This window comes from Alexandromys fortis, unplaced genomic scaffold (genome assembly GCF_014885135.2).
Source record: "Alexandromys fortis isolate MF-2015 unplaced genomic scaffold, M_Fortis_MF-2015_v1.1 scaffold_261, whole genome shotgun sequence".
NCBI classification, from domain to species: Eukaryota; Metazoa; Chordata; class Mammalia; order Rodentia; family Cricetidae; genus Alexandromys; species Alexandromys fortis.
Window position 1 is genome coordinate 313,441 of NW_026068144.1, and position 13,436 is coordinate 326,876.

General features: G+C 40.5%; 1 protein-coding gene across 1 annotated transcript in view; it reads left to right on the plus strand.

Moving 5' to 3' along the window:
• Positions 1-1,349: 1,349 nt before the first annotated feature.
• Positions 1,350-13,436, plus strand: part of LOC126491338 (zinc finger protein 431-like) — a 20,408-nt gene continuing 8,321 nt past the window's right edge. The window contains exons 1-2 of the mRNA XM_050126905.1: positions 1,350-1,465; positions 4,192-4,322. Of these exons, the coding sequence (XP_049982862.1) occupies positions 4,284-4,322 (39 nt within the window). The 5' untranslated portion in view covers positions 1,350-1,465; positions 4,192-4,283. The remainder of the gene's footprint in view (positions 1,466-4,191; positions 4,323-13,436) is intronic.

The following is a 13,436-nucleotide window of genomic DNA, read 5'->3' on the forward strand; positions in this document are numbered from 1 at the left end:
ATCAAATTGATGTTTATAGCGCCCAGTACAACACAAATAAGAAATTCTCTTAAAACTATGATGCTCCAGCATGGTGTAGAACTTTAAGACAATTCTGAAGCCATTTCTGACAACTCTCAGTACTTCCCCTCCTCCCCTGGGAACCAAGGACATGACAGTTATGCATGCACATACTGAGATGTTGGGAACTTTCCATCTCCCTGAATAGGGGCAAGATAACCCTTAGGTGTTGACTCAGTTACTGATGTTTTGACTCAGTCCCTGAATAGGGGCAAAGTGACCCTCAGAAGTTTCCCTTTACCTCATCTGATCTGGCAACCACTCTCCAGCCAATTATTGGTAATAGCCTTTTTGAATAAGCCAATAATAACAGTTAAAGAACAACCCCCAGACGCCTCTTCCTTCTGTGGTATTTCCCTTTAAAAATAGCCTGTACCAGACATTCAGGGTCTTCTAGCCTCCCAACTGCTGGAGGACCCTGTCATGACAGAATTAATAAAATCCTCATGCTTTTACAACAGCTGTGGTGAGAGAGATGGTCTCTTGGGGTGAGACTTCCCTTAGCTAAATTCTACTTTGTGTGGCTTACTATCTCCTAAGCGCTGGTAAATCCTTTATATCACATCTCCTAAGCGCTGGTAAATCCTTTATATCACCAGTTCTATTCTTTTACAGCACAGCTTGGTAGTGGGGTGCTACCCAGTATATAAGATGTCATTTACAATCTCCACAAAATTAACTCCAAATGCTTCTTAAACTTAAACGTCAAATGCAAAGTGCAGACCTCTAGACGGTGCTTGAGAAAGTAGGCGTTTCCGAGTTTGTCAACCTGCCCACACCTTGGGAGCTTTCCCTAAGGGCCTGATGTATTGAGAGTTCCTTCTCTAAAACCAGGAATACGCTTGGAAGAGCTGACAAAGGTCTGGGAACGGGATCTTTGTGGAGGGGTTGCTTCAGATCCTGAGAACTTTTTTTATATTTTATGTATTTCTGTATTTATTTATTTTTTGAACGTTACTTTTTCTACACATGTGTCTTTGGTAACAGTCCCAACACCATTGTAGACTTTATGTTCTTGAGATACCCTGTTTTCCTCTTGAGCAACATTTTCTAATTAGCCTCCTTATGAGAATATTCCTTTTAAAACTGAAACCATCGGTTTACATTAACAAGAGACTTGCTGTTTAATTGGGCATAAATCTCCAGCCAATCTGGGATAGGTCTGTGCTTCTGGTGGAAGCCAGGCCTGGGAACCACCATGCTGTTTCCCTTCAGCTCACTTGGTCTGTCTCCAAGGGAACTCAACCCGTCACTCAGGCCTCTCTAGCCAATCAATACTTCCAGAGGACTGGCCAATCCCGGTTCTTCCGGGAGCGGGGCTTCTAGCTCGGTTTCTATGCTGAGGAAGTAGCGAGTTGTGTTCTGTGACGTGATTCTGTTGCCTAGAGCGTGTAGCTGCACCATGGTGAGCCAGTGGCCTCTGTCCCCAGAGTGAGTGGAGTGGCCGGCTGAGCCGCGGGAGCCCGTGTGCTGGGTCCTCCCCTGCCCGGGTGGGAGCCAGAAGTCAGACAGAGTTCAGTGTGCTCCTGCCTGGTCAGCGCCACACCCTCAGCCGGGCAGAAGCCTCGGAATACCTTCACTCCTCTGGCTGAGTCCGTGCAGCGCATTGGAAGCGGGATTGCGCTTAGAAATATCCTTGTTTTTGACGTCGTTGTGAAATGCTTGTATTGTATTTCACTGCGAAAATGCTGGCGCCTGTAGTGCTTGTATTGTCTCAATGGAAGGCAGATTTGCCAAACGCAGAGAGCCCTGGCCTCTAATATGTTTCACAAGTTCTTCACTTTTAACATTAACATTTAGGTTTAGGACCCATCTGGAGTTAATTTAGTGGAGCTTGTAAATGGTATCTTCTGTGTAGAGGAGCATTCCCCTGCCAAGCTGTGATGTAGAAGAGTAGAATTGTTGCTAATAGATTTGATGCTATAAGGACTTAGCAATTCTTAGAAGACATTAAGTCACACAAAGTAGAATTTAGCTAAGGGAGGGCTACCTCCAAATACCCCAAAGACAAGTATATGCTAACTATGCGTGCCTGTCAGAGATTAGTATGTTAAAATGTAAATATTCACCAGGATTAACCAGCCAGCAAGCTACCTTTCCTTAAGAAAGGAGACAACCCTGCTTTACAGCCAACCACAAAGACCCATTCCTAAATCCCCTCACCATCACAGAACAGGCTCTTAACAAGCTGCTCAAGGGGCCATGACAGGGTCACCACCAACAATAAGTCCTTCTGTGAAGTAATTCTGAAACAGCTGCATCTCCAGTCTTTTTGAAAAATGGTTCTGAGTCAAGGTCTCTGGTGTTGACTGAGGTGAACTTGAACCCTGTCTGTAGTGCAACAGGGCATTGCTCTTGCTATCCTCCTGACTAACCACCCTAATTTCTTGGATTATAGGTCTGTAGCAACACGGAGTTCTGAAATGATCAGTTACAGTCACATGGGGGTTGTGCATTCCAGTAACAGGCAAAGGATTTGTGTGTCCTGCACGGCTTCTCCCGTCTGACCAGAAGAGGAGGAACAGTGTACCTCGTGCACTGCAGGGGAAACAGACCAGACTATAGCTAGATCTGAGCCTGAAGGCCAAGGCTGCAGGTGTTGGGCTCCACCATAAAGAGGGACCTGATTGGACAGTGTGAATGACTTTGTGTAATTTCCCAGCGTGTATTAATTCCTTCATGTGAATGAAGACAGACAGGATGGGTGGGTGTACAATTTAGGAAGGGAAGCTTGAGATTCTGAGTATTTCGTTTCCAATTAGGAAACTCTGCTATGCAGGTATGTGTATCCCGGTTGACACATCTAAGTCTGCTGAGAGGTTTGAGGAAAAGATCATTGGATGTAAATCTGTGTCCGTTCACAGAACTCAGCAGCTAACATTTTACACAGGACAGAGTCAAACATTATCTTATTAATGGCATTCTCTCTACCAAGGAATTTCATACTCTTTTCAAAGTCAGTATAACTAAGTGTCCTTCCAATTATTTTTTGTATAATTTTTAAAAATTTATTATTGGTATGATTTTTAAAATTTTATTTTATTTAAATGCATTACTGCTCTGAACTCTATTTGTTTCTGTTTTCCAATGTTCCCCAGTCATTAATAATTTCGTTCCATAATTTTCATGGGTGCTATTTATTTATTTGCATCAGTTTAGAGTAGTGGTACTCAACCTAATCTGTCAGGGTTCCCTTTAGCGGGATCAAAGGACTCTATCACAAGAATGGCCTAAAACCATCAGAATACACAGATATCTATATTACATTCATAACAGTAGCAAATTAGTTATCAAGTTAGCAGTGAAAATAACTTTATAGTTGGGGGTTCATCACAACATGAGGAACTGTGTTAAAGGGTTACAGCATTAGGAAGGTTGAGAACCACTGGTTTAGATCAGTGTCTCCTGTAGCTCAAGCTTACCTCACACTATGTAATTGAGAATTGATTTGGACATTTAATCCTGCCTCTGCTGCCCAGAGATGGGAAGACAGTCCTGCTACTCCCTCTGGGCTGGGATCGACAGGTCTGTGATCCCAGAAAAACAGACCAGTGAATGAGTGAAATCTAGTCTGCCTGGTTTTATTGGGAAAAGAATTGAGCTCACTGATCAACTACACAGCAGGTGTAGTCACAGCACAGAAAGGGATAGGCAAGAAGGAGGGTGAAAGCTTTCCTGCTTTGACAGTAGTTGACATTAGCTATGAGTAGTAAGGTAATCAATCAAGTTTAGATGATTGGTAAATTTACTGACTGGCCATTTGTCAGTTTCACCTTGTCAGATTGACCTGGCAATCAGGAATCTGAATAAAGAACTGAACTTTCCTGAAACCAAATCACTGTGGTTACACTAGTAGAACCAAAATAAAAGAACTGGGTAAAGGGTGTCTCCTTGCCTAACACGGCTGTTTTAAAGGGTTACGATGCACACCCTGAGAACAATGCCGTGAGTAGTACTTGGTGTGCTCTAATACAAATTTCTAGCCTCTGAAGCACGTGCCTATAAAGCCTCTTTCAACTTTTTAGCATATTTTTGGCATTATAATTCATCATTTATACCATTTCTTCCCTTTAAGCCCTCCCATAGGCACTTCATTGTTTTCTAATCCATGGCTTCTTTTTGTTTAACCAGAGTTACGGTTTGAATGTGACCTGTGTTTGGCTGCAGCACTTCCCAGCTGTGAAGCAAAGCGTTGGCTGCACTGGACATTGAGTTGTAATGGAATGTGCACACAAAGGACCCTGTGCCTTGGAAGAGGAACAGTAAGTGATATAGGAGAATGAAAAATTCTACTGAACTACAAATTTCCCAGACTGGGACCCTGTCTGACCCTTGGGTAGAAGGGCAGACCTGGGAAGGCGTAGCTGTCTGAATCATTTGATCTCTGCTCATCCAGTAGTGGAACTGCTACGGTCCTGAGGCCCAGCTGGGTGGCCCTAGCTAATCAGGGACTCTGGGAAGGCTTAGCAATCAGAAGCAATAGTGGGAGGTAGCTTACTGGTTCTTTCCAGGAACCCCCTCTGATCCTGTGTTAGGGAACTGTGAGGAAGACCACAGCTATGCCAGACCAGGAAGAACAGTTTGGCCGAGCTATCAGAGTCCAAACTGCTGGACTGGGGTGGACAGTGAGTCAGACTGTGGTTCTATTGCTCCCTGTGGTGACCTTGATAGTGCCCTCTGGGCCACATCCAGTGTGAATTCCTTGGGGATGGGCAGGCTCTGCTTGTAATATCATTGTCCAGTGTGTGCGCCCAGGCATTGCTTTTGTTGTGTAGTAGGAAGACACATTGGAAAACCGAAGACTTGTCTTCTAGAAGTTCTGAATGTTTTCATTCCACTTTAAGGTTTGTCTTATAAATGTTACAGATAGTTTAGAAAAGGGGGATGATTAGAGTAATTAGAGTATTTTACCATTCTGCTCCTGTCAGCCACCATGGTGTGAGTCTGTGAATTTCAGTTCCAAGGGGTAAATGGAGGTTCTGAGCTGCAGAGGTGTCTCAAGTTTGCGTGGCCTTGGACTGTTGCATAGGGCAGATGTCATGTCTTGTGCCATAATGATGTGGCAGGAAGCAGATGTTAAATTGTTCTCCTACATTGTTTTGTGATTGGGCGTCACTGGGACTGGGTTTCCCTGAAACCACAGGGAGGTTGAAGGGTTGCAGAGCCATAGGAGGATCTGCAGGAGATCACCTTTATTTGGAGAGAAAGCTCCCGAGCATGGGGCTGAAATATCAGTAACTGGAGCGTCAAAAACAGAACAGTTTATGGGTCACCTTGAATTAATTTTGTGGGAGTTGTGAAGTCTGTGATTATTTAATTTCTACTAATATAGAATCTTAGGCAGTTGGTTAACATTGGTCAGGGTCACAGTTTCCTGGCCTTTCCTTTGATCTTTTACTTAAAATTTGACTATATTTTCATGCATTTGTTCATGGATTTTTTTTATATTCCCCTTATTCTTTCACAAATATTATATACATTCTTGATTACTATAGCTTTTTTTGGTAAACATAGAAATCACACTGTGTGTCCTCTTTTTTTCATAATCCCATTGAGCATTCTAAGGGTTTCTATTTTTTATGTAGCTTTGGAATCAGCTTTCCTGATATAAATTGTTGGGCATTGTGTTTTGATTGTATTCAATTCATGGTGCAAATTTACCATATACAACTTCTTAATATTGATGTGTTATGTTATCAAGGATCATTTATTTACTTTATTTATTTAGGTTTTGTTGTTGTTGTTAATCTGTGAAAGACTTTAGTGTTTTGAATAAAAAGGACTATAATTCTTGGCTGGTGTCTTAGCATATATTCTTCTTGGGGGTGATCTGAGTTTAGATCCAAGCTCCCCAGTTGGGAGGCCCATAGCCATCTGCTAGTCCAGGTTTAGGGCATCTGATACCATCTTTTTGGGTTTGTCACTTGTATACTCATGGAAGATATTCTCTTGAACACACAAACATACACAAAAGGAATAGAGATAAACTGGGCCCTGCTGGTGCACACCTTTAATCCCAGTACTTTGGAATCAGAGGCAGGCAGAGATCTCTGTGAGTTTGAGGCCAGCCCAGTCTACAGAGTGAGTTCCAGGACAGGCTCCAAAGCTATACAGAGAAACCCTGCCTACGAAAACAAAAACAAAACAAAAACACACACACAAGAGTTAGATTTGTTTTCAAATGATCTCATGATTTATAAAGCAATCAGAGCAAAAAAAAAAGATTGCCCTCGTGGTATAATACATATCATACAGGGTATCCTTGAAAGTCTGTGCATTGGTGTGGAAAGTCTTCCTTTCCTCATTCTAGTGCAGTTTACCTCCAGTCATCAATCACAGGAACAGAAGTCTTCTACGTGATCCTAACTTTCGTGATCAAGGAGGTAGCTCTGCATAGCTAGTGTTACAAACGTTATATTTTATTATGCTGATGGTCATCACACAAGGTTTACCCTATAAATTCCTAACTACAGCCCTGAGCCTATCTTTTTAAGGCTGCTTGCCTGGGTGACATATCTTAGCTGAAGGGCAGGTCCAGTTTCTAACAGAAGTCTCCAATCCAAGGGTCAGGATCCTGGGGGAGTTCTCCAGCTGCTGGGCAGAACAAGGTGATATCTCTCTAGATGTGGAGGGCAGAGCATTGCTCTTATCATCTGCTTATATCCTGTCTGGTGGGTGTCACTCGGTTCTAGGACTGTGTCTGCTTATCTGGACTGAGTGATGTCACTGGGCTCTGGTTATCAGGTGCAGCATTGGGTGTAGTAGAGTTTATGAATAAACTATTTTTGCATTTCTAAAATGCTATTGCGTTACATTTCCTGGTCCTTGAAATACACAATAAATATTCCCATTACAAACTGACAAATCAAGGCAGGAAAAATAAATCTCAAGCACTAAAATACACAACTATTAAGCAGACTGATTGAACTAATATAAATCACAGGATATTGTTGTGATCCGTCTGGCAATATGATTGTTCCCAAGTTTATATTGTCTCCAGGTTTGGTATACACCAAGTTGAAAACACATTCATTAATAAAAAGGAAATGCAATCATTTTCAAAGAAAAATATTACACAGGTGGGATATTAGGGTTTGAGCTGTAGGACTCGGAGCTAAGCAAATCATAGTAGAACATCATCTTAACTCTTTAGTGTCAAGCAGGAACATGTGGCTCTTGGCTGTGGGCCAGGTATTTGTTCTTTTATTAAGGAAAGGAACAACTAGGAATCCAGTAAACTTCATAATTAGCTTACAATGTTGTTTTCTCAATTTTTTCTATGTTGATTATTAGGAGAAAGCAAATGATGATTACAGAGCATCAGGAAGTCTAGTGAGTTTCCATAGATATCAATCTTTGGTCTGTTGATGTGGGATTCCACTCTGTATGCTATGAGTGTGTTTCGTTACCATTGATTATTAAAGAAGCTGTTTAGGCCAATAGCTTAGTAGAGTGAATCTAGGTGAGAAATCTGAACAGATACATAGAGAGAAAGTAGATGAAGTCAAGGAGGCGCCATGTAGCTGCCAAAGGGGAGAGACGCCTGCCAAAACCTTAAGGGTAACCACAGCCTCGTGGTGACACACAGATGAATAGAAATGGGTTAGTTTAAGATGGAAGAGTTAGCTAAAAATATACATAAGGTGTTGGCTAAACAGTGTTGTAATTAATATAGTTTCTGCATGATTATTTACTCAGCCAGGAATGAATGAGCAGCCTCCTGCTATAATACATGACCAATGTTTATCCATTCCCTCTTTTGGCAAAATGACGCTGGTATAATAAGGCAGAGCCAAGAATCTGGAATACAATACCCTCAGCCTAGGTTGTCAGCATGGACATGAAGCATTCCCTAAAGAAGTTTCTTTAATCACAGTTTTCACAGACGTGGCTGCCAGAATCATTCATAGCTGCTTTGTAAATTCTGGGGTGATAGTAGATTCTGGACCTCGTTATCATAGTTCCTCTATAAATGAAGTTTATTAATGAGCTCAAAATAATGAGGAGTTTATATTCCAGAGGGGCCAATATGAAGTATGCAAAAAGCCAAAGACTCCGCTTCATTCAGTGAAATATTATCTATGTGGGGGAACAAGTACGGTCAAATCTAAATATCCTATTAGTCGCAGCAAATAAGGAACATTTTTTTTTTTTATTTTTTACATCCTTCCTACTTCGCTTCAACAGGATTCCTGGAGCTTGGCCCAGTAGTTGGCTGTGGATCTCTGCATCTGTTTCCATCAGTTACTGGATGAAGACTCTCTGATGACAGTTAGAGTAGTCCCCTTTTCTAAATACAGAAGATGCTAGTTCAGCCACCCTTTTCACTAGTGCTAGGAGTATAAAGAGCAGTTTTTAAGCTTGCTTACTGTATGGGTATAGACAATAGTGTCTTCTTTGAGTACAGATGACAAATGTTGGACTTTGTCTGTCTGTCCTGCCAGGTTCTCAAGATTCCTAGCAATCTCATAATCTATTGACTAAATGTGGCATGTTAAAGGAAAGAACAGTGGAAATTTCATTAATGGCTTTCTTAGCTTTTCCTAGCAAGTCATCTTCGAGTTTATTATTATGTTGGGTACCTGAGTCAAAATCATTCCTCTGTTCTGGCGTGAGATTGGTGATCTTGGACATACTTACCTATCCTGAGAAATGAGCTGTAACTCTACCAGCATTGAATATAGTTAGAGAAACAAATTCTGTGGAATAAAAAGTAGAGTCCAGGGTATCACTGGTGATGTTATAGATGTCACCTGTGAGGGTGAAGGTCTTCATGGACCATACAGTAGACTCCATTGCCAAGGTCTGTGAGTTGGTTTGCAAATACTTTAAGGGCCATTTCTGACATTTGGAACTCACTGGTCAGAGGGTGGGTGGCCACAAAGATATTGGCCCCAAGTGAGATGGTGTGTTCCTTCTGTATTAGTCCAACTAGTCCATAGGAAAGAATGAATGGGTACAACAAACCCACCTATGTTTCCTAGGCAATGGGTGTGTGTGCTAAGCTGGTACTGCATTGTTTGTTTAGACTAAGAGTAAATGTATTTTGCAGAATCCATGTTCACATGCTCACACCATGAGGTTTGCCTTGGGTCCAGGAGAGACATATAGATTGCTGTGGTGGTGCACGCCTTTAATCCCAGCAGTCAGGAGGCAGAGGCAGGAGGATCTCTGTGAGTTTGAGGTCAGCCTAGTCTACAGAGATAGTTTCAGGACAGGCTCCAAGCTACAGAGAAACCCTGTAAAAAAAAAAAAAAAACCCAACCAAAAGAAAAAGAAAGGAAAGAAATACTTGTTTGATGTTTGAAAATATTTTTTCTTTGGTGTAATTTCTGTAAATGGATCAAGCCCTTTGCCTAATAAATATTTTGTGTTAGTTTTTACTTTATTTGTGGGTTTTTTTACAGTTGGATAACTGTGCAGTTAAATGACTTCATTTCTTAGTTTTCTTTAAGACTTGTTTTTTTATTTTGTTTTTATTGATCTATATATCATTTTCTCAAACTCTCCTCCCTTTATACCTTCCTCTCCCCTCTTCTTTTACCCTCTCCCATGATCCCCATGCTCCCAATTTACTCAGGAGTTCATGTCTTTTTCTACTTCCCATGTAGATTAGATTCATGTATGTCTCTCTTTGGGATCTCTTTGTTGTCTAGGTTATCTGGGGTTCTGAATTGTTGGCTAGTTTTTCTTTGCTTTATGTCTAAAAGCCACCTATAAGTGAATATGTTCTGTATTCATCTTTCTGGGTCTGGCTTACCTTGCTCTTGTTTTCTAGATCCATCCATTTGACATTCAAGATGTCATTATTATTATTATTATTATTATGATTGCTGTTTAGTACTCCATTGTATAAATGTACCACATTTTCTTTATCCATTCTTCAGTTGAAGGACATTTAGATTGTTTCTAGGTTCTGGCTATTCAAATAATGCTGCTATGAACATAGTTGAGCATATGACCTTATGGTATGATTGAACATCCTTTGAGTATATAGCCAAAAGTGGGTCTTGAGGTATGTTTTCCCTAATTTTCTGAGAAATAGCCATACTCATAATCAAAGGGGCTTTACCAGTTTGCACTCCCATCAGCAAGGCAGGAGTGTTCCCTTTACCTCACAACCTCTCCAGCATAAGTTGTCATCAGTGTCTTTGATCTTGGCCATTCTTACAGGTGTAAGATGGAATCTCAGAGTTGTTTTGATTTGCATTTCTCTGATGATTAAGAATGCTGAGTATTTCCTTAAGTATCGATCAGTCATTTTAGATTCCTCTGTTGAGAGTTCTCTCTTTAGGTCTGTATCCCATTTTTTTTATTGGATTATTTGTTCTTTTAGTGACCAATTTCTTGAGTTTTTTGTATATTTTGGAGACCAGCCCTCTGTGTGATGTGGGGTTAGTGAAGATCTTTTCCCATTCTGTAGGCTGTCATTTGGTCTTGTTGACCGTGTCCTTTGCTATACAGAGCTTTTCAGTTTCAGGAGGTCCCATTTAATAATTGTTTCTCTCAGTGTCTGTGCTGCTTGGGTTATATTTAGGAAGTGGTCTCCTGTGCCAGTGTGTTCAAAAGTACTTCCCACTTTCTCTTCTCTGAGGTTCGTTGTGGTTGGTTTTATGTTGAGGTCTTTGATTTATTTGGACTTGAGTTTTCTGATTGGCGATAGGTATGGATCTATTTTCATTCTTGTACATGTTGATATCCAGTTATGCCAGCACTATTTGTTGAATATGCCTTCTTTTTCCGTTTTATATTTTAACTTCTTTTTCAAAAGTCAGGTGTTCATAGGTGCGTGGATTGATTTCTCAGTGTTTGATTCAATTCCATTGGTCCACCTGTCTGTTTTTATGCCAATCCATGCTGTAGTTCTATAGTGGAGTTTGAAGTCTGGTATTGTGGTGCCTCTAGAAGTTCCTGTACAGGATTGTTTTGGCTATCCTGGGATTTTTGCTTTTCCATGTGAAGTTGAGTATTGTGGTTTCAAGGTCTGTGAAGAATTTTGCTGGGATTTTGATAGGCATTGCGTTTGAGTCTGTAGATTACTTTTGGTAAGATTGCCATTTTTACTATGCCAAGCTACCGAAGGGCACAGGAGATCTTTTCATTTTTCTGGTGTCTTCTTCAATTTCTTTCTTCAAAGATTTATAGTTGTTGTAATACAAGTCTTCCATTTGTGGCTTAAAATTAGAATTCGACAGCAACACTAAGTTCAGAAAGCCCCCAAACACGTGGAAATTAAACAGTGCTACCCGAATCACCAATGATTTAAGGAGGAAATAAAGAAAGAACTTAAAGACTTCCTAAAATTCAGTGAAATTCAGTGACCACATAACATACCTACATTTATGGAGCACAGTTTTAAGAGGAAAGTTCATAGCACTAAATGCTTACATAATGGAGCTGGAAAAATCCCATAGTAGTGAGTTAACAGAACACCTGAGAACTCTAGAACATAAAGATGGAAATTCACCCTGGAGGATTAGACAGCAGGAAATAATCAAATTAATCAACAAAATAGAAACAAAACAATACAAAGCCTCAATGAGACGAAGAGTTGTTTCTTCAAGAAAATCAACAAAATAGACAATCCTTTATCCAACTATCCAAATTAACAAAATCAGAAACAAAAAGGGACATACCAACAGACATGGAGGAAATCCAGAGAATCATCAGGGCATACTTTGAAAACCTGTACTCCACAAAATTGGAAAACTTAAAGGAAATGAACAAATTTCTGGATAAATATTACTTACCATAATTAAGTCAAAACCAGATTAGCAAATTAAATAGACCTATAATCGCTAAAGAAATAGAAACAGTAATCAAATGTCTCCCAACCAAAAAAAGCCCGGGACCAGATGGTTTCAGCACAGAATTCTATATGATTTTCAAAGAAAAACAAATAACCAGTACTCCTCAAATTGTTTCACACAATAGAAACAGAAGGAACATTGCCAAACGTTTTATGAGGCTACAATTACCCTGATACCCAAAACCCACAAAGACATTGCTAAGGAAGGCAATTACAAACCAGTCTCATTCATGAACATAGATGTAAAATTAGTCACTAAATTACTGGCAAACTGAATCCAAGAACACACAGAAAAAAATCATCTACCATTACCAAGTTGGCTTCATCCCAGAAATGCAGGGATCTTTGAACATAGAAAAGTTTGTCAATGTAATCCGCTATATAAACAAATGAACAAACAAAAACACACACTCTTCTCATTAGATACTGAAAAAGCCTTTGGCAAAATACAGCACCCCTTCATAATAAAGGTCTTGGACAGAGCAGGGTTACAAGGAACATACCTAAACATAGTAAAGGCAATATACAGAAAGCCAACAGCCAACAGCCAACATCCCACTGAAATCAGGAACAAGGCAAGGTTATCTACTCTCTCCATATCTGTTCAATATAGTGTTTGAGGTTCTAGCTAGAGCAATAAGACAAGAAAAGGTGATCAAGCGGATATAAATTGGAAAAGAAGCAGTCAAACGTTCACATAAGTGACCCCAATAATTCTACCAAGGAGCTCCTACAACTTGTAAACACCTTCAATAATGTAACAGGATACAGAAATATCTCAAAAAAAATCAGTAGCCATCCTTTAGACAGTTGATAAACAGGCTGAGAAAGAAATCAAAGAAACATTACCCTTCACAATAGCCACAAATAGCATAAAATATTTTGGTGTAACTCTAACTGAACATTTCTTTGTTTTCAGAGTTTTTTGTCTTTGTATCCTGTCTTTGAATGAAGACTGAAGTTTTTTCTTATAGACAGTAATGAGAGGGCATGTAAAGGACTGTCTGTCTTTTTGTCACAAAGCCTAAAAATGTTTTAGTTAAATTATATTTGCAATGCTTCTAAATTTTTAGTTAATGAATTGATCGATATATTTGAACTAGTTTTGCTGAGAAGCTTTTGTGGAATTCTCTAGTCTGGTCTCTCACATTTGGGGTAGTCTAGCTGCCTTCCAAGGTCTTGACCTCTTGCTCATTCTCACCCTTCCCATTCTTCATCTGGACTTTGGGAGCTCAGCCCAGTGCTCTGCCGGGGATCTCTGCTTCTGGATGCAGTTGCTGGATGAAGTTTCTAGGGTGATTTTAAGGTATTCATCAGTCTGAGTACAGGGCAAGGACAGTTTTGGGTCCCCTCTTCTCTATTGTTTAGGGTCATCCTTGTGGATTCCTGGGATTTTCTCTACTGCCAAGTTTCTTGCTAGCCCTATAATGGCTTCCTCAATCAAAATGCATTTCTTTCCTCTCATCTCTGTCCTTCCTTCATCTCTACTATCCCATTCCCTCAAGGTCTCCTCCCCATCCCCCTTTCCCCTCCTCTTCCCCTTCCACCCCCCCCCCCCCCCCCCCCC